Below are 27,156 nucleotides of genomic sequence, written 5' to 3'. Positions count from 1 at the left end.
TGCAGTTGAAAAACATAACTTACCTGGTCGGGAACTGTCAGGGATTTTATGAGAACTAAGCCACACCGGTTTTAGTCAGTTTTTTGGTGTTGAAGCTCGGTCGGAGTGAGGATTGGTCTGCAGCGTGCAGGCGTGCACGTGCATAGACGGGATTCAAGATGGCGAGCCAGGCCCAGACCTTCAATTCATCTTCTCCATCGCACCAGTGAGGAAATCTCCTGCGTATGGTGACTCGCTGCCAGAGTGGTAGGAGTGTCAGGAATTGTTTTTGAACTGAACTGGGAACTGATTGAATTATTATTTTTGGACTGAAGCGAACTGAAACTTCATTGAACCGAATAATTAAACTCACATTTGGACTTGAACTTGAATTTAAGGTTTTATACTTTTATTTTCATATTGAGTTCATATTTTTGAATGTGATCCGAAATGATTGTGGTCTACTTTGATTTGATTGTGTAATTGAAGGTATTCTTTTACCCTTAAAAGAAAGGAAAAAAGGAGTTAACTCAGGAAAAAAAAGGAATTCTAAATTAGGTGCAACCTTGGAAAAAGAGACTGGTCTAACTTAGATTAGTTCGACTAAAATAACTTTGAACAAAAAGAGAGTGAAATACCCTTTCATTTATTATATTTACCTCAATATTAAGAACCTGCAGGGTATTTTTGTTTGGTGTACTGTATTTTATAAGTGTGTTTTGTGTTCAGTAAATTGCCGTCCTTTTGAATTTAAAACCACGGTCTCTGGTGTAATTATTTTCTGCTCCCCACTCCTTAGAACCTAGAACTGGTCTAGTGGGGCAGTAAGTGGTGCGATACCGGTGCTACTTTAGGGTTCACAGTGTAGGGGTTGACGTGCTCAACCAAATGGCTCGGCAATATTCTGTGAAAGATTATTATTATTACTAAGCTATTAGGTATTAAAACATTGCAACAGTCAATCTGTTTTTAAATTGTATCCTGTAATTCAAATGAACTGAATGCTACAATGAACCTCTCTCTCTCTCTCAAGGTGGCACGCGGAGATGGCCGGTTGCAGTGTTTTACAACATACTGGATCAATGCATGTGTGTTGTACCAGAGCTGCATGAATGACAACATTCCCAGAGGGGCTTCAGTTGGGTTGGCGTAAAAAGAGGCACCGTGTGTCTCCGTGCCCCTCGCTGGTACAGAAGAGCATAGGAGAATGACTTGCATGGTGAAGGCCCTATGTAAACAAAATAAAACCTTCGCCATGTGTCTGAAATGCGGCAAGGCGATCTGTGGAAAATGCACAGTCAAGGTGCTGAATGTGTGTTCGAAGTGTGTTTTAGTAACCTATTCATGTGTTCAAAATTCCCACCAATGTTCACTGTGTGTAAAACATGAATGAAAAATCGTGCAGTCTCCCGTTCATTTAACCAGTGTTGCCAACTCCCCAGTAAGGAAAGTCGCTATTGGCTGTCCTAATAGTCGCTAAATGACATAATCGCCTAATTTTCATATTTTCCCATCAGCATCATGAATGGATTTTTTTTTCTTTTTTAACATACAAAACTCTTGTTGGGGAAAAGAATATGCATGCATATTTACAAATGTTGTAAATTGTCTTATCTATCTATTTATCAATCATGAGCTAGCCAGCTAGAGGTTTATCACAGAGAGGCACACACAGTGGACGAGGTGAGTAAGTGACTGAGGCTGTGTGAGTCGAATCATGCAGACAGTGATTTATTTTTGTGCTGTGATTTATTTTAAACAAAGACCATTTACATTTTACATTATGGGCGGGAAAAGCCAGGGGGGGGGCTTCCCGCATGCACATGCTTGATTCATTTTCAGTCTGGAGGAGGAGTTAACATTTCCTGCTCTGACTGCAGCTCGGAGGAACTGGGCCGCCCGTGTGTGCTTTCAGTGGGGGAGGGGCCCAGGCACTCGCTGCTCGTTGAGAAGTGTAAGAACAAGTCTCCAATAACACCACAAAAAGTCGCTAGATTTGTCGCTAGTCGCTTTTTTGAAGAAAAGTCGCTAAGGGGGTCTGAAAAGTTGCTAAATCTAGCGACAAAGTCGCTAAGTTGGCAACACTGCATTTAACACGTCCCGGAATCATATTGTTTGTTCTTGATTTTTCACACAGCCTAATCGTTAGCTTCATCTCTGTATGTTCCCTTCTGCTTCCCCTGCCTTTATCATAGTCTATTGCTTGTAAAATGGTGAGAGTTTGTTTTTGTACATTTTCGCTGTTCATGTCAGCGCTGATCTGTATATGACCAAGTAGGCCTAGTGCGTTCGGTCGGTGTTTTGAATTAAATCGAACATCGAATAAGAAACCACTGTTTCCACTCCTTTTTCAGGAATATATAGCTGTGATTTTATGTTATAAATAAATGTAATGGTTACCTCAAGGTTGTTGATGTTCACTCCACTCATCATACATTATAAATTAAACTAAATTAGGCGATTAGTGATTAGATAGTTTAAACAAAACTCATTTTATGACTTGAGACATTATTTTGTGAAGACAATGTCTTAATACAATTACAGTACATTACTTGTTGCAGAATTGCAGCAGCCAGGCGCAATCGCGCATGGGTACATTTTACCCGCGTTTGGCGGTTTTAGGCATAAAACAATCCCCGGCAGTTCTAGTGTTAAAACATTAAATAAAAAAAATCAAACATGCTATGTGTCATAATTATTTCGCGTACCTATTGTTTTTCAATTTCAGTAACCCAAAAGTAATCATAATTTTAAAAGTATCTGTAATCCGATTACATTATTTTAGCTGGTAATGTAACTGATTACACTTACAATTTTTTGTAATGCCATTTGGTATAAATCTAGTGGATTACTTGTAATCCGTTACTCCCCAACTCTGTTGATATGGTTGTTGTAATATTCATATACGGAGTGTTGTCACCTTTTGGTTGAACATTTGACAACTCAATTGAACAACTTGAGTGAAAACACTACCTACTTCTAATTCCAACTGGAAGCGTCATTCAGTGAAATTTTCCCCTGGAAACAAAGAACATAAGACTAACAGCACCTGAATGCAGCATCATACCTATAAACGTTTTTTCTAGGCAAACAGGCTAGCAAACCTACACCCTGATAAGTAATAGCTTTTCACAGCACACCTAGTCCTTCCTGTCCAAAGTCCACCTGGTGTTGCTGAACTAGGTGTTGGTGGAATATTCATGCTCTCGCTGGCCACAGGACACATGCTCCCATCTGTATTTTCTGGCTCACTTGTCAACGTTTGTGTATCTTGATTATCATGACATAAAAATTGTGTTTATTAAACCTCTTGGATTCATTGTATAGGTGATTCAAAATTAAAATGGGCTATATAAAATTGTCTTGACGGATAAGAAATGGTATCTGTACACAGATACTGTATAATTTGAAAATCAACCATCCTCAAATCAAATTCTGTTTTCAAGAGTGGTGTTAATATATTTACCTCATTAACACAAAAGCCATTCATGTATTCACAACCATACCCACAGTATGGTATGCATGCAGATAAGTTCTATAAAACAATTCAGTAACAAGTCAGTAAAGATGCCTAATGACTCGTAAAACTCAAATGTCTTTGGACAAGAACAATAGTATGGTGTTTCCTAGTTTGACTAGGATGTGCATGCTGCAAATACCTTTAAAAAGTTATTGTTGATAAGTCATCAGTGTTCATTTCTCTGTCATTTACTACCATTTTTATCCCCCCATATAACTGTTTTAAAACTCCGACTGACAATGGTCCCGAGGTCAGCCCAGGTGAAGTTTGAACCTGAAGTATGATCTGTTGATCTGTTCTCCACACCTGTAGTCAAAACACACACAACATGTGAATGTACACAAATGCCTGTACTTTAATCAGATTGAGAACATACTGGCCAAATGACTGTATGTATGATTGATGGCCTACTTTAGATTTTTATTTATTTATAGTTAAACAGTGAAAGCATACACTCAGTATTCAGTTTATTAAGTACACCTGTCTACACTAAACTAAAATATGAACACAACATGCTACTATTTCTGCCATCTGAATATTTTGGCAAAAATATTCAGATGACATTGCTATCACCTCTGCCCTGTGATACTGTTATGTTGTCCAGTCCATATATATTTACGCAACCTAGTTCAACTTCATGATTTCAGCCTGGTTTTTATTATTTAATGCCCTGCACAATATTCACATGAGGAAACCATCAGATTGGGTTAAAAGTTCTTATAAAATCTGTGTGGGAATGCATTTTATTACGAAAATCTATTTTGTTTATATGTCTATTTTGTTCACTAAAGTGCCAGGTCAGAACCCTGTCTGACCCACAAACAGCCTGAATTCTTCAGGGCGTGAATTCTACAAGAATATTTATACTTTCATGTCTTTGTTTGGTTTAATATCTGTTCGAGGAGCTGGGAAACCATTACTCACATTACACCACAACTTCCCTGTAGGATTGACACTAGGCAGAATGGATGCATGGACTCATGATGTTTATGCCAAGTCCTGACTAACCCTAACCCTTTCTATTGGTGGTCAGATGCCAAAAATGCTAGGCTACCCGCCAGCCTAAAATTCCAAAACCAAATGGCTACTCTGCCATCAACGAAATCTACCAGGAACCAGGATTCATCAGACCCGGCAAGGATATTCCACTCTTCAGCTGTCCCGTTTTGGCGATGGCATGCCGCTAGCGCTGCTTTTTCGTTTTTGTAGCTGATTACAGTGAATCCTATTGTGTTCTGCTGCAGTAACCCGTTCGTGACAAAGACTGTTGCGCGTTCTGAGATGCCGTTCTGCCGTTATTATCAGAACTGCCTGTCTGTGGCCTGTTAACCTGCATGATTCTTGTCAGACTCCTACTTCTTTACAACAAGCTGTTTTCACCCACAGGACTGGTGCTGACTGGATGATTTTGGTCTGTCACAAGATTCTCTTTAAGCCCTAGACACTGTTGTCCAATGCCATTTATAAGATATTGGGAACACCACAACAGGGACTCGCAATGCCTAATGTCGCTTCGGTCCCTTGTGTTGACAGTTTGGTGGACCTAATAACCTAACTACTAAGTGTATGATTGTGTTTCACTCACTGTCTGGTATCTCGTTTGTGTATCTCGTCCTCCGGCTCTGCTGTCTTGTGGACTCCTCTCCTTTTCGCACTTTCATCTCCCTTAAAGCCACCATGACCCTCCTCCGCTCCTGCTCTCTCTCCCTGGCCTCCTCCTGATGTCTCCTCACCTCCTCCTTTTCCTTCTCCCTGGCATCCTTCAGGATTGCATCGCTTGACAGCAGCTCCCCACGGTTCTTGGCCCACATGTCGTCCAGCTTCTCCATCAGCTCTGCCACAGGATCTTGTCCCTTCCTGGTCCTCCCGTACAGGGCATGACAGCGGCCCCCGCATCTTTTAACTAGGCCCTCGAGCTCCTCACTCTCCTCCACCTCCTCCTCCAGGGTGGTGTCCTTCAACCTTTCACCCTTCACTGTGAACAGCACCAGAGTATGCCCCCACGCATGCTCACCTAGCATCTCCACGTGATCCACAGCTGCCTGGTGCTCCCGTTGGGTGAAAGAAAAGGAAAGGGGCACCACCAGGAGTATGACATGGGGGCCAGGCTGGCACAGTGACACGCCCCTAATGATCTCCTTCCTGGCCTCAAGAGAGGAACCTCTGGAGGGAAACCACTCCCAACCAGGGGTGTCCACCACAGTCACCTGCCTCCCAGCCACCTTGCCTCGCCGCCTCACGGCTGTCCTCGTTTTCACCCCCACCGTGTCAAACGCCCCCCTGCCCAGGATGGCGTTGCCCACAGCACTCTTTCCAGCCTCTCTCTCTCCGATCAGTATAATTCGCAACCCTGAGACCACAGAGAGACGGATGTCTTGGCCTATAAAAAGCAATCATATCACCCAAATTATGTTTTATTGTATACAGTGTGCTGAAAAGCAATTTTCTCCAGATTGGCCAGAACTAAATCCAGTTGAGACGTGTGTCTAGACCTGAATGAATATGTTTGAAACTAGCAGGTTCAGGTATTGGATATAGCAACCTTTTGGTCACTGTTCAGAAGCCCTTACCCCACCAGGCTAACTTGCTACCCCATATCTGAGTTATTGCAGGTTTGGATGAAAAAGTGAGCTAATCGACATTGCAGGTAAAGGTTTCACAACCAGTTACTTAGTGTAAGGGGGCAATTAATTTTTCACACAGTGGCATTACGTGCAGTTTAACTTAATTAAATGTTATTTGTTTACTCGAGTTACCTTTATTTGAAAAAAAAAGAAGCTAAATCAGGAAAATACTTTGGTATCTTTTTAAACATAATTTTCTGACATTTTGTATTAGTCTGGAAAATAAAACATATATCAAGTTCATCAAGTCCACCAGGAAATGGTAAAAACTAACCTGGCTGAGAATCTGAGGTGCCTTCAATTTCCACCCCAACCTTGCTGAAATCCATACCAAATTGACTGTTTACCGGCTTAATACAAAGTCTTTGCTTTCTTTAAGAAAATCCTTCCCAGTCGTCTACCTATCCATCTGATCACCTGAACAGCTAGGTCTGTTGCCATTGCCTGATAATACAATTTTATAGCCCTTACACTATCCCAGGGATTCAAAGTTCACAGTGGGACTGTATGATTAGACTGCAGATTCAACCAGCTAGATAACACCATATGGCCATGAATCCACAGGCTGGCTGTGATGCAGTCTACACTGCACCAAATGACACAGCCTCTACTAGTAAACTGTATATGAGAAACCTATGCACTTTTGGATGGTGACCAGATAAGGTGTTTCCCAGTCCTCAGGAATCCAAAGGGTGCACATCGCTGTTTTTGCTCTAGCCCCTCACACACCTCTTTCAAACGTTGCCCTTCCACTTACACACCTGATTGACATTATCAATCTACAGTACCATCAAGTCTTAAACTTGAATCAGGTGTGTGAGTGCTAGGGCAAAAACTCAAATGAGTGTACCCTAGCGATAAGGACTCATTTAAGTGGCTGATAAGTGGGAGGAGTAAGGTTGGATTCCGGGTGGGTGCCTTCAGATAAACCAGACACAGAACTCCAAATGTTTTTAACAGTGACAGATACGACTGCATGTTTTTGTACGTTGTCCCCCCATTTTAGGGTAACAAAAATATTTGGGCAGGTTAACATGATGTAAAATAAAACAATCATGTTGGGTCAAATGTCCGTAGCATGACCAAGCCATCATACCACCTCTGCAATGTTTCACCAATGAGATGTTGTAACAGAGATCCCTCCAACTCAGTTCTGAACCTTGAGGCAAATTCCACACCATTTTTCCAACCCTCTAATTGGGGATTCATTGTCCCAGGTCTTCTGGAAGCTGCAGTCTGACACTACCTAGAAGACATTAAACACTAAATTGCCAACACCACTTAGCAATACTCATTTTATGACTCAGGCATACTTCCTTATATTTCAGCTGGATAAGATACAATAAAACAGTATAACCGATACACCCAGTCTCAGAGGTCTTTATTTTGAATGTAACAAGGGAGTAATGTGTAATGCAGATCACTTCGGTCACCCGCGCAATCTCCACCTTAAGGTTCTGCTTCATCTAGAAAAAGAATGGGGGGGAAAAGGACATTAATAACCAATGAATCATTGGCCACATAAGTCCTTTACTAGCAGCTCAGTTAATAAACCTAACTGGCGGTGGCCGGGACAACACACCCCATTGATAAACACAGCTACAACATGGCAGCATCTAATCAATCTCACCTTCCTCCTCCTCCTCGTCTTCTTCGTCATCATCCTCTTCCTCATCTTCATCTGAGCTAAAGGTCCCGTCAGGCAAGCTGTACACGCGGATAACTTGCTATTGACAAAAATACAAAAACACAGGATTAGGATTGACACTAAATAACACTCCAGCTCACCAGGCTTTGGCTCTGTATGTTCTGTGACTATCAAACAATCTACTAACAAGTTGCGTCAACACAAATCCTTCAGCAGTTTTCATCTCGCCACAGAAACAGGGATCAGCCCAGGGGTTCAAGTCACATGCTCACCTTGTTGGGGTCCTTGAGGATGAGGTACTTTCCCTCATCCAGCTTACGGCAGATGTCAATGACACAGCGCAGGATGCCCCAGGCGTTCTCCATGCTCAGGTTGATCTGGCTGGCAAACTCAGTGGGCTGGAACTGCTGGGTGCCCAGGATCACGTGACGCGCAGAGTCCTTCGCATGGTAACGAGACACATACCTGGGACATTTTTGGAGGTGGAGTGATTAAACTCAGAACTAAGTGAATATCTAGGCATTATTTCATTAACATAAATACAACTAATGAATAGCTGCTAATCCTATCTTTAATGCAGACCTTGGAGGGCAGGTGAATGGAATGAACAACCCAATACATATAAAAACCAGTACTCCGGGTTCCCCGGGCCGGGCCCAAGCCCAATGAGCACAAGTCCCATGAAGGCCCATTCCAACACACAAGTCTGAACTAGAACAAATGTCATGTTTTACACAAACATCCGAGTACAAACCCAAACAGAACCTGGCCCATCTACTCGCATGGCACGAGAGCAAACAGAAACTCAACTGTGCAAGTGCAAAGAAAGGTACATTTGGACACAGCTGACGAGTAGGTCTACATTACCGACCCCAGCTTGAGGTACTCTGAGCCGGCCAGCATGGCACAGCAGGTCCAGCGGGCCAGTTTGTAGCTGTTGTTTTTCAGCTCGGTGGCCAGAACAGCTCCCCTCTGAGAGTCCAGCTTCTGACGCCAGTCCACGCCGTTACAGTGCTAAACAGGAAACGCAACACTTAACCAACACCGGGGAGGATGACAGGACTACATATTTGACGGCGCCTTTTCTCTCATTTTCGGTCTTACTCGGGAGTCCCACTCGTTGAGGGTCTTGACGTTGATGAAGGACACTTCTCCGTTGGCCCCGGTCATCACTCCGTCGTGCTCACAGCGCACAATCAGGTCAATGTCGTCCCCCAGCTTCCAGCGGCGGTACCTGAGAGAAGAAACGCACCGACGTGTTCACAGGTCTGGCCAGCCACGGCATGCCCGCAGGCGGCCTGTAGAGGAGCTGGACAGACCTCGTGGATCCTCTGAACCCCATACTACTTCTGACCTAAAGGAAGTGTGCAGATGGCCTGACTGATATGGCCTGGCCGTGATAAGACTGCAGTACTGAGAAATGTCAGTGGGGGGCAGCACACACCTGTAAGCAACCGAGGCCACCTCACTCTTGTCCATGTCCTCCTCCACAAACGGGTTAGGGTTAGGGAACTTGTGTCTCTCCCCGCCCTAATGAGGGGGAAACAAGATGTCACCCCTCTAGAACCATCAACAGTAAAGGAACGAACATCCTGTAAATGCAGCCTTTATCCGGCCGTGGGTGTACGGTAGCGGAAGGGTTACCATGCGCAGACACTGCTGGCTGAAATTATGGTTGATGTAGGTGGCCTCCATGGCCAGGTTACGGGGCGAGTTGAAGGAGTTGCCCTCGTCCTGCGGCGGCTCGTTGGCGGTCTCACTCACCGTCAACAGATCTGACAGGACGACACAAATCTTTAACCGTGGCATGAGGACACTGAAAGGGCACTGAAATATCAGGTGAGTCAGACACAGAGACTTCGGATTCATTGGTAAACACAACGCTACGCAGACTGTTCTGAGGCGAACCAACTGAGCAAGAACAGGAGTTGAGGAAGCCTTACCAAAGTCTGAGTTGTCCCTCTTGTCAAAGAAGAGCTTGTTGCCCACTCTCTGCACGATGATGTCCCAGGAGTTGACTGAGCGTGTGCAGCACATCAGGGTGGCAAGGATGGCATCGGTGGCAAACACGTTGCCCTGGGTCTTAGCCAGCTGGAGCGGAGAGGGTGTACAGAAGGATTTCAGTTCGTTGTTAACAAGAACGTACAGACAAAGCGACAAAAAACAGGAACCAAAAGGTTGCACGGAGCGCCTGCACCTGGCCCGGTGCTGTGAAGTGCGTGACAGACAGCGTACCTTGCGTATGACCGGGTCGTCGGTGGTGGTCACAGTGTGGAAGATCCTCTTGATGCTCTTGAGCGGCTTCTCGTTGCGAGTGGTGATGCGGTCGAACGCCTTGTCGTAATACTCCAACGCACCGCAGCACTCACTGAGGGAGACAAAACACGACTGGCGTTACATTCTCCCGCAGTGGGAAGGAAAGGGAATCACTGACCGGTCACGTCCTTGACCACTGGGGGAAAGGTCACTGACATGTCAATCGGGTCCTCTACGTCCATATATCTCATCTTCATCAGCCTGGGAAAGTCCATCTCCTCCTTCACCTCCCAGTCGCTCCGGACCTCCACGGACGAGTCCCTGGGCTTCAGCTGGGCCTTGAAATGAAAGGTATAAGAGGGGGAAGGGGCAATGGGAGAATGGGGACACAGATACACATGGTGGCGTTAGCAGGCATGTGGAAACAACATCCCCGTGGGCGTCTTGTGAATAGGCCGGGCATCATCCGGGGAGCAACGCCAAACATTTCCAAAGTCAGCGGGCCAACTGATTAAACCGCCCACATGCACCGCTGATCTATCCATACCTGGGATTTCTGGTCCCACTTCTGACGGACGCCAAACTGCTTCTGAAACTTCTTCTGTAGACGCATGCGATCCCTGGACGGAGGGCGAAGGAGATTAGACAAAGACATGAAGGAGGAAACGACGACCGTTTAGTAAGCCACATCCGCAGGTGAAGCATGCGGCTCACCTCTCCTTCTGCTTGGCACTCTTTGGCAAGGTCTGCATATTGAACTGGGTCAGGTTCCTGCGGTCCTTGTCCCTGCGTAGGTTCCTCTGTAGAAACCCCATACACACATGAATCTCAACAGAATTAACACTGTCATAAAAGAGGACGGGGGAAACATCCTTTCTTGGGGTTCCATGTGTGCATGCGAGGTCAAGCAGGTCAGGGCACGTACCTGAGCAAACCTCATGCGGTTCCTCTGGTAAGCGGTCTTCTGCGTCTTGGCAGTGTCAACCAGCTGGAAGCTTGTCTCGTCCTCCTCGTGGAAGTAGGCATACTGACTACCGCCCCCAAACTGAGATGAGTACTTGTCTGTTAAAACAACCAAACAAAATCAGTCCCGGAAACAATGGTGCTACAAACATACTGGCTTAGTTGCCAGGTTACAACTCGCCTCTCCAGTCAAACATTAACCCACAAACATAGCACACAGATGTTGATATTAGCGACATTACTCCTTACGTCCTATTATTAATGAATACTACAATACAACTTCACCCACTTGTGTATCTCTTGTCCTGGTAGGTCGCTCCGGTCCAGTCAGCCACCTGGACAGAGAGAAATAACGTAGACCGGTCAACCTAATGCCTATCTCTAGAAGAGGGACAGTGTAATGAGGAAGAGGTGGTCTGACCTTTCCAAGGCGGTCTCCTTTGCTGAAGGGCTGGTAAGGCATGTCCTTAAACTTCTCAGGGACAGCACAGGGACCCCATCCATCAGGATTGTCCTGGATCTCAGGGGCGTGGAACTTCGCCATAGTCTGACAAAAGGGCATATTGATTAAAGACTTAGAAGACAGTGCACATTTCAAATGTATCTGGGTAGCAATACATTGGAATGGGATTCGGCGTACGTTTGATCGATACTGTATGACAGGGTTAGTAACCTCGGTCAGAGGGTCTCAGACAATGAACAGCACTGTTTTCACTCACCAATGCTTTACCATTATATGGATAGCAATTTCAGTTTGCGCAGTGGCCTAGTCATCACTGACCCAGATTACCATCAGATGGATAAATTGCCATAAGACCATTTGCTGATTACACGAAATCACCATGCAATGTCTTAAAAATATAGAAAAATAACGTCGTTTGATGGCTTGCTATCGAAGTTAGCTTCTTAAAGAGTTAGCTAATTAATATTATATTAGCAGGCAGCACAATTAGCCAAGAACATTTTCAGAGAAACATGAATATCTAACAATGGTACATAAATTGTACAGATCACTAGTTTATAGTATAATAAGCGTACGTTCTCGTTCCATATGGACGTCCCTATGGCAAGCTAACCGGCATGCTCGCTAACCCAGGTGGCAAGTTTCTAAGCTAGCAGCGGTTTCAGTAAGCTGAGATGTACTCGAAAGGACGTTATGTTTACTCTAACCATAATAGTACGCATTTAATTTTCATACATCTTTACATGCGTTACTTGAATCTCACCTTGAAGATTGTGACACCGAAACGGCAGCTTTTATTTGGCCTAACAGTCAAGTCACAACTCCCTCCTAAGCCCCGGAGAAAAAGGAAGTTGAAATTGTCGTAAAACCGACAGACGAAATGAACTTCCGGTTGTATTTTACGACAGTCACTTTAAAGGGCAAGTTAACCAATTTGTACCATACAGACTTTTCACTCTCCGATATCGATAGTTAAAATCGTTTTTTCCCCGAAGTAGATGCGGTTGTGTCTGTTTTACAATACGTAAAGAATTTGTATATATACCTATATATATATATATACATAATATGTATCTCTTGCACTTAAAATCCAGAAGTTCGAATGTGCAAATTACTCTATGCCCATACACTATTTATTTTGAATGTAAAAAAAAACATTTTTGTTCACTAATTTGTCCAGAACAGAGAGAAAACATTGCAACGTTATAGCGTGGTGTACTTCAGTTATACCCATTTGACCAATTGTACATGTTTTTCTCTCTGTAAATTGGAATAATTTGTCCCTCTTGGTGTTTTTAAATCATTGATGAAAGATTTTGAAGTCAATGTTTTCAATTTGCTATTTTTATCATTCTAATTTACTATGTGATTTCTATTTTTTATTAGATTACTTATTGACATTTTATGATGTCTGTTTGTAATTTTGAAATAATGACTTACTGCTGCCAAACTTGGCCAGGACACTCTGTAAAAAAAGATTTATAATCTCAATAAGAATGGGTATTTTTTTTTTATCTACTCCAAATAAGGCCTGTGTTTCGTGTAGGCTTTCTCCGCCTCAACATTTTGATAGCAGTGTAAATATCTAATATCCATCTTTTACTGGACAAGGTGACTTTTATCAATACATTTACATATGTTCTGTTGAACCTTCTGTTGAACAAAATTTGTTGTAGAGTGATCAATTAATGCAAATAAACACGCCTTGTCCTGATGAAATTTACATGATTTTATCCAAATGCAGAGATGGGGTAAGCCTATAGGAAACATACCTTATTTGAAGTAAATAAACCCCGTAAAAAGTGATGTGACGTTATACCAGTGATATACAGTCTCTTATATCGTGGCTATCAGACCACAGTATTGTTGAAAACTTTTTTCTGATTGGCTACAATGAGTTCTAGAATGCACATTATATTCAGGACAGTAAAATATCTTTGGGACAGATACACCTAATCATGGCATAAACACCAACAAAACTACTATATTTAGAAATCAATAAATGCTAACATTTATCAAGGTTTTAGAAATTACGTGTTTCTTTATATTTACATGTTTTATTGGTTAGTTTATGCTTTTTCCTGTTTTGGTGTCTACACATACAGTGAATATAAAAAGTCTACACACCCCTGTTAAAATGCCAGGTTCTTGTGATGTAAAAGAATGAGACAAAGATAAATCATGTCAGAACGTTTTACACCTTTAATGTGACATCTAACGTGAACAATTCAATTGAAATACAAACTGAAATCTTTGAGGGGGAAAAATAAAAAACTCACAATAACCTGGTTGCATAAGTGTGCACACCCTTAAACTAATATTTTGTTGAAGCACCTATTGATTTTATTACAGCACACAGTATTTAGAACTGTTCATAATTCCCTCCACCCTGACTATTATCCACCATCATGCTTCCCTGTGGGTATGGTGTTCTTTGGGTGATGTGCAGTGTTGTTTTTGCGCCAAACATACCTTTTGGAATTATGGCCAAAAGGTTCAACCTTGGTTTCATCAGACCATAACACATTTTCCCTTGTGCTTTTGGGGGACTTGATGTTTGTTTTTACAAACCTCAGCTGGGCTTGGATATTTTTTCCTTTTAAGAAAAGGCTTCCGTCTTTCCCCCCTACCCCATAGCCCATTCATATAAAAAATACGGGATATCGTTGTCACATGTAGCACACAACCAGTACTTGCCAGAAATTCCTGCAGTTCCTTTAATGTTGATGTAGGCCTCTTGGAAGCCTCCCTGTACAGTTTTCTTCGCGTCTTTGGATACATTTTGGAGGGACATCCAGTTATTGGTAATGTCTCTGTTTTCACCATATTTTCTCCACTTGATGATGACTGTCTTCACTGTGTTCCATGGTATATCTAATGCTTTGGATTTTTTTTGTACCCTTCTCCTGACTGATATCTTTTAACAATGAGATCCCTCTGATGCTTTGGAAGCTCTCTGCGGACCATGGCCTTTGCTCTGAAATGCAACTTCTACTAGAACAGCTGGACTTCATTTGTGATGAATCAGAGCCACTTTAAATGATGACAGGTATGTAATGACTTCTATTTAACATGAGTTTGAATGTGATTGGTAAATTCTGAACACAGCCACATCCCCAGTTATAAGAGGGTGTGCACACTTATACAACCAGGTTATTTTAAGGTTTTTATTTTTCATTTTCCCCCTCGAAGATTTCAGTTTGTTTTTAAATTAAATTGTTGACATTATAGGTCACATTAAAAGTGGAAAAAGTTCTGACATTTTCTCATTCTTTTACATCACAAGAACCTGGCATTTTAACAGGGGTGTGTAGACTTTTTATATCCACTGTACCACCCTGTCATTCATTCAGTAAATATATTTACATAAAACTTTAGTAGAATTAACAAATGGGTCGCACCTGCACCAAGTAAAACATGAAAAAGCATACATTAATTAATACAACATCTTAACCAACACATAAACATATAAACAAACATATATATTCTACTATTAAATATTTGCTAAGGTTATTTATTCATTTTAAGCCTATATAAATCAATATTTTTCATCAGTCCTTTTCCTACATTGCACGTTGCGAGACAATTTGATCAATCTACAGGTTTAAAAGAAACAGACATAAGAATCCATTTACTAGTAGAAATGATATGTGTTTGTTTATGCTAATGTGCTTCTTATGTTTTGGTTCCTATTGACATCACCCAGTTGTTCTTTCCATTAGTTCTATATTTATATAAATCTTTAGAACGAACTGGAACGAATAAGCAGGTCTCGTCTATAGCAGTTCAGTTTTACACAGATTGTGTTAATAAGCCCTGTAGACATGGATATCAGGTTGATGGATTACTGATGTAAAGGCTTTTATCTAACTGTCAAAATATGTACAGCAATGCCAACCAAGGACAGTAAATCTCATAATGTATTTAAGATGGAGGTGTTTACAGCATCATCTTTACTGCCCCCCAGCACAGATAAAGAAGTTGGTGATTAACATGGGGTTGTCAATAAATTGATAAGACACAATAAGTAGCATGGGAATTAACATTTTCACAGCTTCTCTCTAATGTTCGATGGTAGGTAACCTATAACATAAGCAAGCATCATAGCCAACAGAGCTCAAATGATCCTGTTCATGGTGTTGAGTAATTTGTGGGCAGTTCCAAAGATATTTGAAAATTATCTTTGATAACAGATTGTGACAACAGATTGTGATTACAGCTAAGTTAGTTTGTCTTTGAAGAAAATATGTTGTGACTTTGAATAGAAAATATCTTGGGACTTCAAGCTGTCTAATCACAGGACCAATCTATTGGAATTCCAATATTGCGGTAAATGCCAAGTAAGATTAAATATATAATTATGCTTCAAGAAAACCATTACATGATAATTTGAGCAGTGCAGCTGTAACTCTGTTGTCTAAGATAATTGCTTATGTTAAAGGCTACCTACCCTCACGCATCAGAGAGAAGCTGTGAACATTTTAATTCCCATGCTACTTATTTCCAGGCCATCCACTGGAGGGGTGCATGGTCCGTGGTTAGGCGGAAGTGCCTCCCAAGGAGGTAGTACCTCAAGTACTCCAAGGCAAATTTTATGGTTTATGCCTCCCGTTCAATGGTGGCATAGTTCCTTTCTCTTTGAGTGAGCTTTCTACTGATGTACAGGATTGGGTGTGTCTCCTCCTTGTCCCATTGGGTCAAGACCGCTCCGATCTCGGTGCCAAACCCGTCTGGGTACACTGAGTAAGGTTCTTGGAAATCCTGTGTCCGCAGGACTGGTTTGTTGCGCAGGCTTTGTTTTAACTGTAGGGATGCCTTTTCCGCTGTGTCGGACCATGCTGCCCAGATGGGCTCTACTTTCCTTGTGAGGTCCGTGAGAGGGGCGGCAACACTGCCATAGTTGGGGGTAAACCGTCTGTAATATCCCGTAAGGCCCAGGAAAGCCTGTACTCCTTTCTTGTCTACCGAAACAGTCCCTCAGACATGCAAAAGTCTTGTGTTTATTTTTCGGTGCCAGGGGCACCTACCAATATCCCTTGGTTAAATCCAAGGTAGAAATGCAGGAGCCTTTGCCCAACCGCTCAATCAACTCATCTATCTGGAGCATGGGGTAGACGTTGAACCAGGAGATTGCATTTACACCTCAGATGTCATTGCAGAATCTTGTCAACAGTCTGGTTTTGGCACCAGCACGATCGGGCTGGACCATTCTTTCCTGGTTTGGTGTGGTTTGATGTGGTGTTGCAGCAATGAGGTCTGCCTTGGCTTCTTGGAGAACACGCTTCAGTTCTGCCTCACCAAGGCCTCACACTGCTTTTTTGGCAGGTTCAATGTCTTACCCTGGGGGACCTCTCCATTCAGGTCCTCGTCAGTGGATCCGCTCACTCCAAAGAGTGCTTGTGCTGCCCTATGCTGGTAGGAATTCACCAGATTTATGTGGTAGACCTGCTCCGGTTTCCTTCCGCCAAATTGTTTGCCCGATAGTTGACAGATGACACCTGGGCTTCCACTTTATAGGGACCCTGTCACTATGCTAATAGTTTGTGCAGAGGGTCAGGTACTAGAAGGAGCAATTTATCCCCTGGTTGGAACAGTTGTGGTTGGGCCGTCCTGTCATATGCCCAGGCCTGCACCCCTTGCTCTGTGGTCATATGTTCTTGCACAATGGGCCATCCTGTCCCTTATCAGAACCACGTGGTCAATGAGGGACATGTACGGTCAGGGTTGGCTCTCCCATGCTTCCTTGGCCAGGTCCAGGATTCCCCTACAGGGTCTCCCGTATAACATCTTGAAGTGAGAGAACCCGGTACTTGCCTGTGGGACCTCTGGCAGCGCGAATCAAGAGGGGAAGAAGCATGTCCCAATTCTTCCCATCTCGGACCACCATCCTCCCTAACATGCTTTTAATGGTCTTGTTTAGCCGTTCACAGAACCCGTCTGTCTGGGGGTGATAAACACTTGTTCTTATTTTCTCTACGTTGTAGATCTCGCAGAAATTCCTCATGAGATGGGACAGGAGGGGGGTGTCCAGGTCAGTGAGGATGGTGGACGGCAAGCCAACCCATGAGAACAATAAGAACAGCTCTTTGCCTATCTCTTTTGTTGCTATTGATAGAATATGGGCATGAGAAACTTAACATAATGCATAAGTGCTGACTAACGCTGAACAACGGACAATAGATAAGATGTGGTGGCAATTAAAGATAGGCCCCACACACCCTGTCCACAGCTCCTGCTCGGACCTGTCCATATGATGTGATAGATTCTATCGATGTACACTGTAAACCCTAACGTATTTCTTACTCAAATGTTATTAACTTACATTAAATGAATCACTTTTACCATCCAACTTATTTATGCTTTTAAACTATTTATTCATACTTATGTCATATTTTAACATGGGTTACACTAACATATTTCTTACTCAAATGTTTCTACTAAGTGTAACTCAAAGTTAGATAAATGTTCCCAATAACTTAAAACGTTTATGTTTTACTGACTTTTACTAATTTTTACAAGTTTAAAATGAAAATGTTCCCAGCATGCTTCAAGTTGATATTTTGGAAACGTTTTATTATCCTTTTTTGCATGTACTTTGACTGATTAATTCATCTTAGCTATACAAACATCAAACACATACATTTGTCTAAAGTAATCCAATCATTTAGTCAAACATGTATTTTGCACCCGCTACTGAAATTATTGTAACAATTTCATAAAATATCCATCTTTGCTTCAGATGTTCTGGTTCCAATCGAAATTATGCGTTCCTTTGCCAGCCCATGCCTTGTGGGTAGCTTTGCAAAATGCTGCGGAAGTTCCCAGGATTTCCAGAATTCTTAACCGAAGTGTTTATTTTTTTTGTTGAGAATTTCCTTAATATTTTGAATGTCTTTCTAGGCACTGTGCTAGGGTTTCAGTATATTTCACTGCATATTTTGATGGCATCTGAAATGAGCAATCCATGAGCTCGTGGTGGGGGGCTTACAAGACTTCAAAATAAGGAAACACAGTTTAATATTTCATAACTGTTGGCAAGGAATTGACTAATGGAACAAATGTGTTCAATAACCATATCTCAGGCATTAACAAATACAGTCATGGGTGATAACTACAGAGTTCATTTAAAGGGCAATGCATATTGGGATATCATTTTCTATATTTTTCTGTACAGGTAACTTGAAATAAATATTTAACTATTAAGTTCCAATAAATTGTAATTTTTAAGTTATTACTTACTTAACAAAATTAAGTTAGTTGACTTAAATATTTTGATGTAATCAGTTTCCACAACATTTTTTATTATTCTGAACATATTAGGTTTTACAGTGTACCCATGGACGAGACGGGAGGTTGAAACACATCATACAAGTGTACCCTGTAGGATTAACCTTTCTTATTGGAGTATAATAGATTGTGTAATGGTTGGAGAACATTATTGGAGAACATGCACTGTAAAACCCAATAAGTTCAGAATACTCAAAACCTTTGTGGAAACTGATTACATCAACATTCTTAAGTCAACTAACTCAAAAGTAATTACTTAAAAATGACAAATTATTTACTGTACATAAAAATATAGAAGAAAATTATTTCCCAATATGCATTGCCCTTTAAATGAACTCTAGAGTCACCACCGATGACTGTTTTTGTTAATGCCTGAGACATGGTTATTGAACACATTTTTTATCTAATTTATGAGTTCACTTTATTGACTGTTATAAAATAGTCAACTTTGAATACCTAACATATTCCATAAATCCTTATTTTGAAGTCTTGCAACCCACCTAGCTCAAGGACTAAACATCTCAAATGTCCTCAATATACACTGTACTGTATTTTGACAAGTTGCCAGAAAGCCCTGGGTAAAGACACTTTCAGGAAATCCCCAGATTTCCAAAAATGAAAACAATTGCTTCCGCTGATATTTCTAGAAAACCTGGGGACTTAACCAGAATTAAGCAACGGAACCCACTTGTCATTGGCTTGCAAAGGAATGCAAAATTCCTATTGATTTCCAGCACAATGATTTGACAGGAATATTTGTTATATAACTGTTACAATCATTTCAGTAGTGGGTGCAAAATATATGTTTGACTAAATGACTGGATTATTTTAGACAAATGTATGTGTCTGATGTTTGTGTAGCTAAGATGAATCAATCATTCAATGTCCATGCAAAAAAAGGATAATAAAAAGTTTCCAAATTATCAACTTGAAGCAGAGCATGCTGGGAAAATTTTCATTTTAAACATAAAAATTTAGTGAAATCAGTAAAACACAAACGTTTTTGTTATTGGGAACATTTATCTAACTTTGAGTATCACTTAGAAGAAACATTTGAGTAAGAAATACGTTAGGGTTTACAGTGTGTAAGAACTATGGAAGATCACCATCTTGGACTCTAAATAAACATTCTCCCCTGAATACCCGTTGCATTCATTTTGTTTGTGGATAAAAAATGAACAGACTCTAACACCATGGTTCTCCAGGGTATGGCCTCCGGGTACTTGGTAGCATAATCGATCGCCACGAGGATGTACTTGTGTCCGCTCGCGGATCTTGGCAGGTGTTCCACCAGGTCCATGGCTATCCTTGCTAATGGGGTCTGTGATAGGGAGAGGGACAAGGGGGTTACAAAAGGCTGCCTGGGGAGCTGTATGTTGGCAGGTGCTTGGGTGTCCCAAATTGGCCCATGAGTTCCTCGGATAGGGCGACGTCCATCACATTGGTCAGGGAGGAGGGTGATATCCCTGCCTGATGCTTCTGTGTGGAACCCTTCCCAGGTGTTCTCCCCTGTGGTCTCCTGGAACACCTGTCCCAGTTGGCCAGCCAGGACCTCATCTGCCAAACATCCCGTCCTCTTCCAGACTCTCAAAACCCTTCCAGGTAAGGGGTCCTTCTCTCCCGTGTCGAGGCTGCTAGGTGGACGTCTCGGTGGGCATAGGTTCATCCACCACCGGACAGTATCTTGCTATATGTCCCACGGCCTTACACCTAAAACACGGCACTGGTCTGGCCGGAGAGCTATGTCTTTTAGTGGAAGTGTCTGCGGATCCCCTGCCTAGGGATGTACTCCTGTCTCCCTTCCTCTCCCACCCCAGTTTAGCCAGGGGGTCAGTTCCTTTTCCCTGTCCTTTGATAGTTTTTCAGTAGCTTTCAGTAACCCTCACCAGAGCGTCAACAGTGATCGTGTTATGGTGGCCAATTACCTTTAACATGGTTACTGGCAGCTCCCTAAGACATTTATATATGACTATCATTTCCAATAGGTCGGCAGTACTTTTCGCTGGGTCCAACCACCCTCTCACTAACCTTATCAGATGGTATAACTGTCCCCAGGGTGGCTCGCCCTCCTCGTAAGTCCAGTCATGGAACCGGTGAGCTCTCTCCCTCGGATTGATGTGGAAACAGGCCAGTATCTCCCTTTTAAGCCCTGTGTATTCTGCAGCGGCTTCTTTGTCCATGTCGTAGTAAATGGCCCGGGTTTGTAACCTGCAGTGCAATGAGCCCAGCCCACTCCTCAACAGGCCATCCTTCCCTCCTGGCCGTTCTCTCGAAAACAGCCAGATTTGCCTCGATGTAATCCTCCTTGGCCAGCCGTAGAACCAACTCGCTCACACTGGGTGAGGACCGTGGAGGCACCGTCCTGGCCAGCTCCTGTTGTATGGGCGCCAGGGTCTGGGTCTGTGCCACCGCACACACGGCCAACTGGGCAAACAACTCCTCACTTATTATGTAGACAGTGGTCTCTACACAGTGGTCTCTACACAGAGGTCTCTACACAGTGGTCTCTACACAGTGGTCTCTACACAGTGGTCTCTACACAGAGGTCTCTACACAGTGGTCTCTACACAGTGGTCTCTACACAGTGGTCTCTACACAGAGGTCTCTACACAGAGGTCTCTACACAATGAGCGAGGAGTTTGGTCTCTAAACCACTATTCTCCTCTTGTCCTGCATGATCGCCGCCTCTCAGGAGATGGCGCTGGGGCTTCTGCTTCCCCACCTGACCCTTCACGTATTGATTATGATTTGTTCAATTTGAAATGTGGATACCCAACCAGCAATAGTTGTCTCTTTCATTATGAATGCTTCTTGCCTTCATCATCAAAGCCCCATTATCACCATTAAATTAGAAGTTAGGGTTGGAATAAGTTGTAAATAGGAGTTACCTGTAATGTTTGTTTAATTGCAAATCTTTGAAAGTTCTCAAATCATTACTGTGCATGATATTGGCATAGGTACAGATTTCATGCAAGATGTTATTTGGAAATGTTGTCACCTGGGTATGACGTTTTGATTCAAAGGTGCATGGTTTTAACATTTTACACCAGTGAGCAAAGAAATTGTGAGAAATAACAAGACAAAAGCTTTGTTAGTGTTCAATAAGGGTTATATCTGAAAAAAATTATTCCAGGGCAACAGGAGAAACAATAGTTCTTACATCACTCAGCTAGAGGGCAGAAGAATCATGTCTTAACCAATTTAAAAAGGGGCAAAGTGCTAACGCCTGATAAAGCTATTTAAGGTTCTGTGCAAATAGCAAATCCTATGTCTTTTCCTCTTTTTAAATGTTTGAAAGGTTTTAGGGATTGCTAACCATTCCATAACCATTTTTAAACCACACCATGAACATTTCTAAACTACACACCTTCCAATAGCCATTATTGGGGACACCTGAAAAGTAAAACTGTAAAAGTAACAATCTTCATTGATTTACAGTGGCGTAGAATTGCACAAAATATATTTATTATATATACAAATACAGACATGTATAATGCCCCGAATCTTCCAGGACCCTATATAACAAAATGACATTGCAAGCTACTCTATGCTGCAGAGAGCAGTGGCTGATGAGTAGAGTTGTCCCAGCAAGAGACTGCTAACCTAGAAAATGTATCTGTGTAAACCCTATGACTAGAGCTCAAGTTCTTCAGATGTCTTCTCGTTACTACAGGTAATTTCCTGGTTCAGTGGCAGCTCATTTATTATGTCTGAAAGTATTTATGTAGGCTTTAACGTCATACACTGTGCCTAGTGTTAACGTGAAGGCCAGTGGTAGAAGCAACGTGTACTTGAGCCAAAGTAAGCAGTGGCTTTCAGAAGGAAGACAAAAGAGCAGCTTGCCCTACAGAGTGGGTCGAATCTATTTTTGCCCATTCCCTCTCTCTACTTTCTTCTCTTCCAGGCTGCAGCTCCATCCACCCACTTACCTGTCTCTCAGTTTAATAACCGCACACTCACAAAACTTTCCTATTAATTTATTTTCCAGTCAGACTGTTGGTATCTTAGCAACGTGACTCATTTCCTTAGAGACTAGTGTTGTAGCGAATTGCCAGTTTGTATATGTCTGACGTTTCACAGAGGGGTCCCCATGTGTTTGTGTTGTCTTGTACGGCTCAGTTTGTAAACGACATGGCGCTTGCAGAGCCAGGATTGTGGGTTTGATTCCCAGGGTTACCCATACATCCAGAATATTCTTAATATACAAATGTGTCTTCAATTTGAATTCCGTATATTATACGGTAGCATTCATTGAGTGTTTAGTGTATGATTGTTGGTGTACAGTAGTGTTCCTCCATGGTCAGTTTGTATGCGTGGATCTGAGCATGCCTGTTAGTGTGTGATGTAGGTTTCCTAAAGGGCTGACAGCTGTGCCCTCTGCTCAGTTGTTGTTATTAAAAAGCTGTTTCAGAAAATTGGGGTTTGCCGATTCCTTCATCCTTTTCCTCCATGCTCTAAAACTGTCCAGAAAATGCCATCACAAAGTGTGAACGTCTCACATTGAAGAGGTAGCATCACCAAATGTAGCTGTGTAAAGCCGCCTCCGCTGAAGTTTGACACATGAAACGCTGAGTTAACTTGACATCTCACTTCCATAAGTAGGACTTGACCTCTTCATACTTGGCCCTGTCCCCATCTATGGCATTGATACAATCAGTATGTGCTCTGATATGATTCCCCCTGAAAGCCAGCAATACCCTTGATTCCTTGATAACACACAGCTTGTGTTAGTACTGTGCAAGTTTCAGTAGGAAGAATGGTGCTGTGCATCTGCCTGGACAGACCATAACAACACAATGAGCACAGCCACTGACGAAATAATACAGATCCAGTCCCAACTACCTCAGAGAGAAACCTACTCATGAAACCAACTGAGTCTGTGAACTTTTTTTTTGCTCTTGGAATAGCAAGAGTAATTTTCCTTTTCATCCTGCACTAGGTAAAATTGGCTTCATCTCAAGCAAATTTCACATTTCTAGCAGAAAGAAAACTGTAGGCCATAAGATTCTGTTTCAGATTGGCCATATATTTGGAGGACAATTCAAAGAGCCCAGATAACTGAGACAAGGTTGTGTGGCAGGAAGAGCAGCCTGAATCATTATTTTGACACCTGCCATCATAAGAGTGTAGAGTGCTTGCAGATATTAAGGTAAGCCGTCATAAAAAAACATATGTAGCCACTTAAGTCACCATGCCAACCGGAACCACCTAATCTTCGTTAAACAGAAAGTCGTGCGTGAATTGCAGAGATGCTTTATTAAGTTCTGGATCCAGATGGGCCAAATGTCCCTCATCTCCAAAAATTCCCCCCAAATTGTCCAGAGCAACAGGAGTACTGGCGCTCATTAACTTACACATACTGTTGTATCACGACAGCTCCAAGGTACCATTTATGTTTACCTGGTCTGTTAATTAGAGAGCTACGTGTTGGTTTATTCAGAGCTACGTGTTGGCTTAAAATAAACATGCGTGTGTTCTGTCCAATATGTTCCCAGCCCGGGGATTTGAAATAATCCAAATTAGATTATTGAAAGAACCAAAAAATAAGCAAAGTACCACATGACATTGGAGGGTGAGGGTGGAGGAAAGGGTTAATGGTTAGCACAACCGCTGTCAACATCAAAGGCCTGTGACACGTTCAGAAATGGCACTTACCCACCTACTTTTGCTGTGCCGAACTTGCAGTTTGCACTTGAATGCTAATGTTAATAGAGGCACTGGATGTGCTCCAATATTTGGGAAGGAAATTATTGACAGCTGTGGTGTTAAAGTGTCCATTAAGGGTTTTGCTCTGGGTCTCTGTCTACAGCTTTTGAAGGTTGTTATTCGTTGGCTCCGTCTTTGCCTTTGAAGCCTGAAGAATTCTGTTCATACTATATATGCACTTAATACTGTATGTCATAAACATGTCAAACTTGAATTATAGCTGATATAACTTATAGCTGTTACAAATCGTCATAACACCACGTTTAATACAATTTATGATACTGTTATAAGGCATTATCACTATCAGAATTGTAAATGTATCAGTTCCAAAGATGGTGTCTTGTATTGCTCCGAAAATCTGCTCCTGCTCCCACATCTGAATTACGGGCACAACGACAATGAAAATAGGACAAATTACTGGATGAACACAACTACAAAACTAAACAAATATGTAACGGATACATGTGAAGTGTTGGTCCCGTGTTTCATAATTCAAAGAAAAATCCCAGAAACTTTCCATTCACACATTTGTACTCCCACTCAGTGGTGAAATCTATAGATTAGTGACTAATGTATTTTAATTGTCTGACTTCTTTAACCGTAATTCAGTAAAATCACTGAAATGTTTATGTTACGTTAATAATTTTGTTCAGTTGGTTCTCAAGTAAGGTGTAAGATGGTGTAAGACAAGTAAGAGGGTTTGCCTCGGGTAGTAGGTTTTGTGGGTTATGACACGACATAAATTAGTGTAGTATATTAACAATATATACCGCAATATGTGTACTGACAGTGTTATGACCATTTTATATTATTTGGTATGACATGGTTATGACAGCATGTAAAGTCCTATAGTGTACCATACAGTATATCCTTTAATCTTCAGTAGTTCCTTTGTGCTTTCCGTATACGGCGGATCCTGTTCCCTGAGTCTCACTTGACGGATTAACTTTGATTCTCTTTAGGAGGATACAGCTCTGTTCTTTAGGAAGGTTCATGTAAGACTACATTTGTTTAGTATGACAAAGAATGTAACCCACAAACTCTAGTAAACTCTGGTTAGAAAGAGTAACTTCGGGTTCTGGAAGAGTCCACATTTTATTATTATTCGGTCTTATTCTTCAGAAAAGGCTAAGGGCAACCACATTTATGGACTATTTCTAAACGCTTTAAAAGATGACCTGTAGTCCAGATTGCCAAATCAGCCAGTAGATTGTATTGATATAAAAATCCATCCAACTGTATCATGATCAAGTATATACTTTTTTCAAATTTACATGGTCAGAATAACATCTGTAATTCCTTCAACGTCCATGACAAAGCAGTTTGTGTGTCTCTCACAATTTCCCTGCTTGAAGACTTATTCTGAATGTTGCCATAGCAATATAGTCACACAGCTTGACCTAGAAATGCTATTTCTACCAAGTTCAACATTGAAACATTTTAACTCCTAAATTAACTCTGCACTTGAATTGCCTATGCAACCAACTTGACTTCAAATTCTGATAATGACTTCGGTGTCATTTTCTAGCTACCTAGGCCACTGAGGACAAATTGACCTAGCCAGCATTGCATTCTGGGCTTTGTACTTGAGTCTCAATATAAATAAATTGGGAAGCACCCAAATGTAATTCTTATTCAACTGAACAGATTGAGAGCTCCCACTATCATGTTTCTCACTACCTTTAGAATCCATAGGGCTGATTGTCTGAAATGAACATCCAATATAAAGAGGACTCCTGACAGCTCTTATGGGAATCAGATAAATCTAACTTTTAATCTAACGTTTAAGTAGCTCATAGTAATATCATTTGACAGCTTGTCAATAAGACATTATACCCTGCAACGTAGACTCTGTACAAATAACACACTGAGTGTTTTCATTGTTATCCTTCACCCACACAGGGTTATTGAGTAGCGTGTTTATTTGCGGTGTGTGGAAGATCAATACCACAATGGTTTTGTGCTGCTTTGTTCACAGGCCTCAAACGGTAAAGAACCCTGACCATGGGACCCATGCCCGTTTCAGAGCGCTCCATTTTCTCCACATTGAAAAAGATCTGAAGGTCGACACATCAGGTGACTCATCAGCAGCGTGATATGTGATTTCTATGAGTCTTCCTAAGCTTGTAATCCGATGTGTAATGAGTGCTAAATCAATAGCTGTAAAAACAATCAGTACAATGTTCCATTGGGAAACCGCTGGGCAATATCTTGTCATTGCTTGTAATCAGGAAAGGTTGTAAATGAATCGTTATACAGTGCTGTGCCAAAGTCTAAGGCACCCGAAAATCTGGTAAGCGTTTTAATATTTATTTATTTTTTAAAACACACTACCGTTTTTGTTTTGGGTCACTTAGAAATCTCCTTGTTTTCAAAAGAAATGCACAACTTATGTCTGTTAAAAAAACATCACATTGATCAGAAATGGAGTGTAGACCTTGCTTATGTTGTAAATGATTATTGTACCTGGAAATAAATATTAATGGAGTATCTACATTAGTGTAAAGAGGCCCATTATCAGTAACCATCAGTCCTGTGTTTCAATGGCACATCATGTTTGCTAATCCAAGTTTGTTATTTAATGGCTATGTGATCATGTGAATCATTTTGCAATTACTGGCTCAAAATGGCCAGAATCAAAGAATTTACTCATGAACCTCATCAGTCTATTCATTTTTCTGAGAAATTAAGGCTATTCCATGCAAGAAAT

The 27,156-nt window shown here is 41.8% G+C and overlaps 2 protein-coding genes across 2 annotated transcripts; both read right to left on the bottom strand.

Annotated features, from left to right (window-relative positions):
• Window positions 1–1,994: 1,994 nt before the first annotated feature.
• Window positions 1,995–7,390, bottom strand: LOC105022957 (GTPase IMAP family member 4). The gene is made up of 3 exons (XM_010891751.3): window positions 6,398–7,390; window positions 5,085–5,879; window positions 1,995–3,805 (listed from the first exon to the last, which is right to left on the bottom strand). Exons 1-3 carry the CDS (start codon window positions 6,450–6,452, stop codon window positions 3,684–3,686), a joined length of 972 nt encoding a protein of 323 aa, XP_010890053.2. The 5' UTR covers window positions 6,453–7,390; the 3' UTR covers window positions 1,995–3,683.
• An 86-nt stretch (window positions 7,391–7,476) lies between these two features.
• On the bottom strand, window positions 7,477–12,320 carry eif3d (eukaryotic translation initiation factor 3, subunit D). The gene is made up of 16 exons (XM_010891750.4): window positions 12,217–12,320; window positions 11,412–11,537; window positions 11,280–11,325; window positions 10,953–11,089; window positions 10,742–10,827; window positions 10,575–10,647; window positions 10,244–10,359; window positions 10,007–10,139; window positions 9,715–9,862; window positions 9,416–9,546; window positions 9,216–9,301; window positions 8,876–9,005; window positions 8,643–8,785; window positions 8,044–8,236; window positions 7,754–7,850; window positions 7,477–7,589 (listed from the first exon to the last, which is right to left on the bottom strand). Exons 2-16 carry the CDS (start codon window positions 11,532–11,534, stop codon window positions 7,573–7,575), a joined length of 1,659 nt encoding a protein of 552 aa, XP_010890052.1. The 5' UTR covers window positions 11,535–11,537; window positions 12,217–12,320; the 3' UTR covers window positions 7,477–7,572.
• Window positions 12,321–27,156: the final 14,836 nt, after the last annotated feature.

The sequence above is a fragment of the Esox lucius genome, chromosome 11, assembly GCF_011004845.1.
Source record: "Esox lucius isolate fEsoLuc1 chromosome 11, fEsoLuc1.pri, whole genome shotgun sequence".
Taxonomy (NCBI): domain Eukaryota; kingdom Metazoa; phylum Chordata; class Actinopteri; order Esociformes; family Esocidae; genus Esox; species Esox lucius.
The sequence above is the reverse complement of the archived record's forward strand: the minus strand, read 5'-3'. Positions and strand labels throughout refer to the sequence as shown.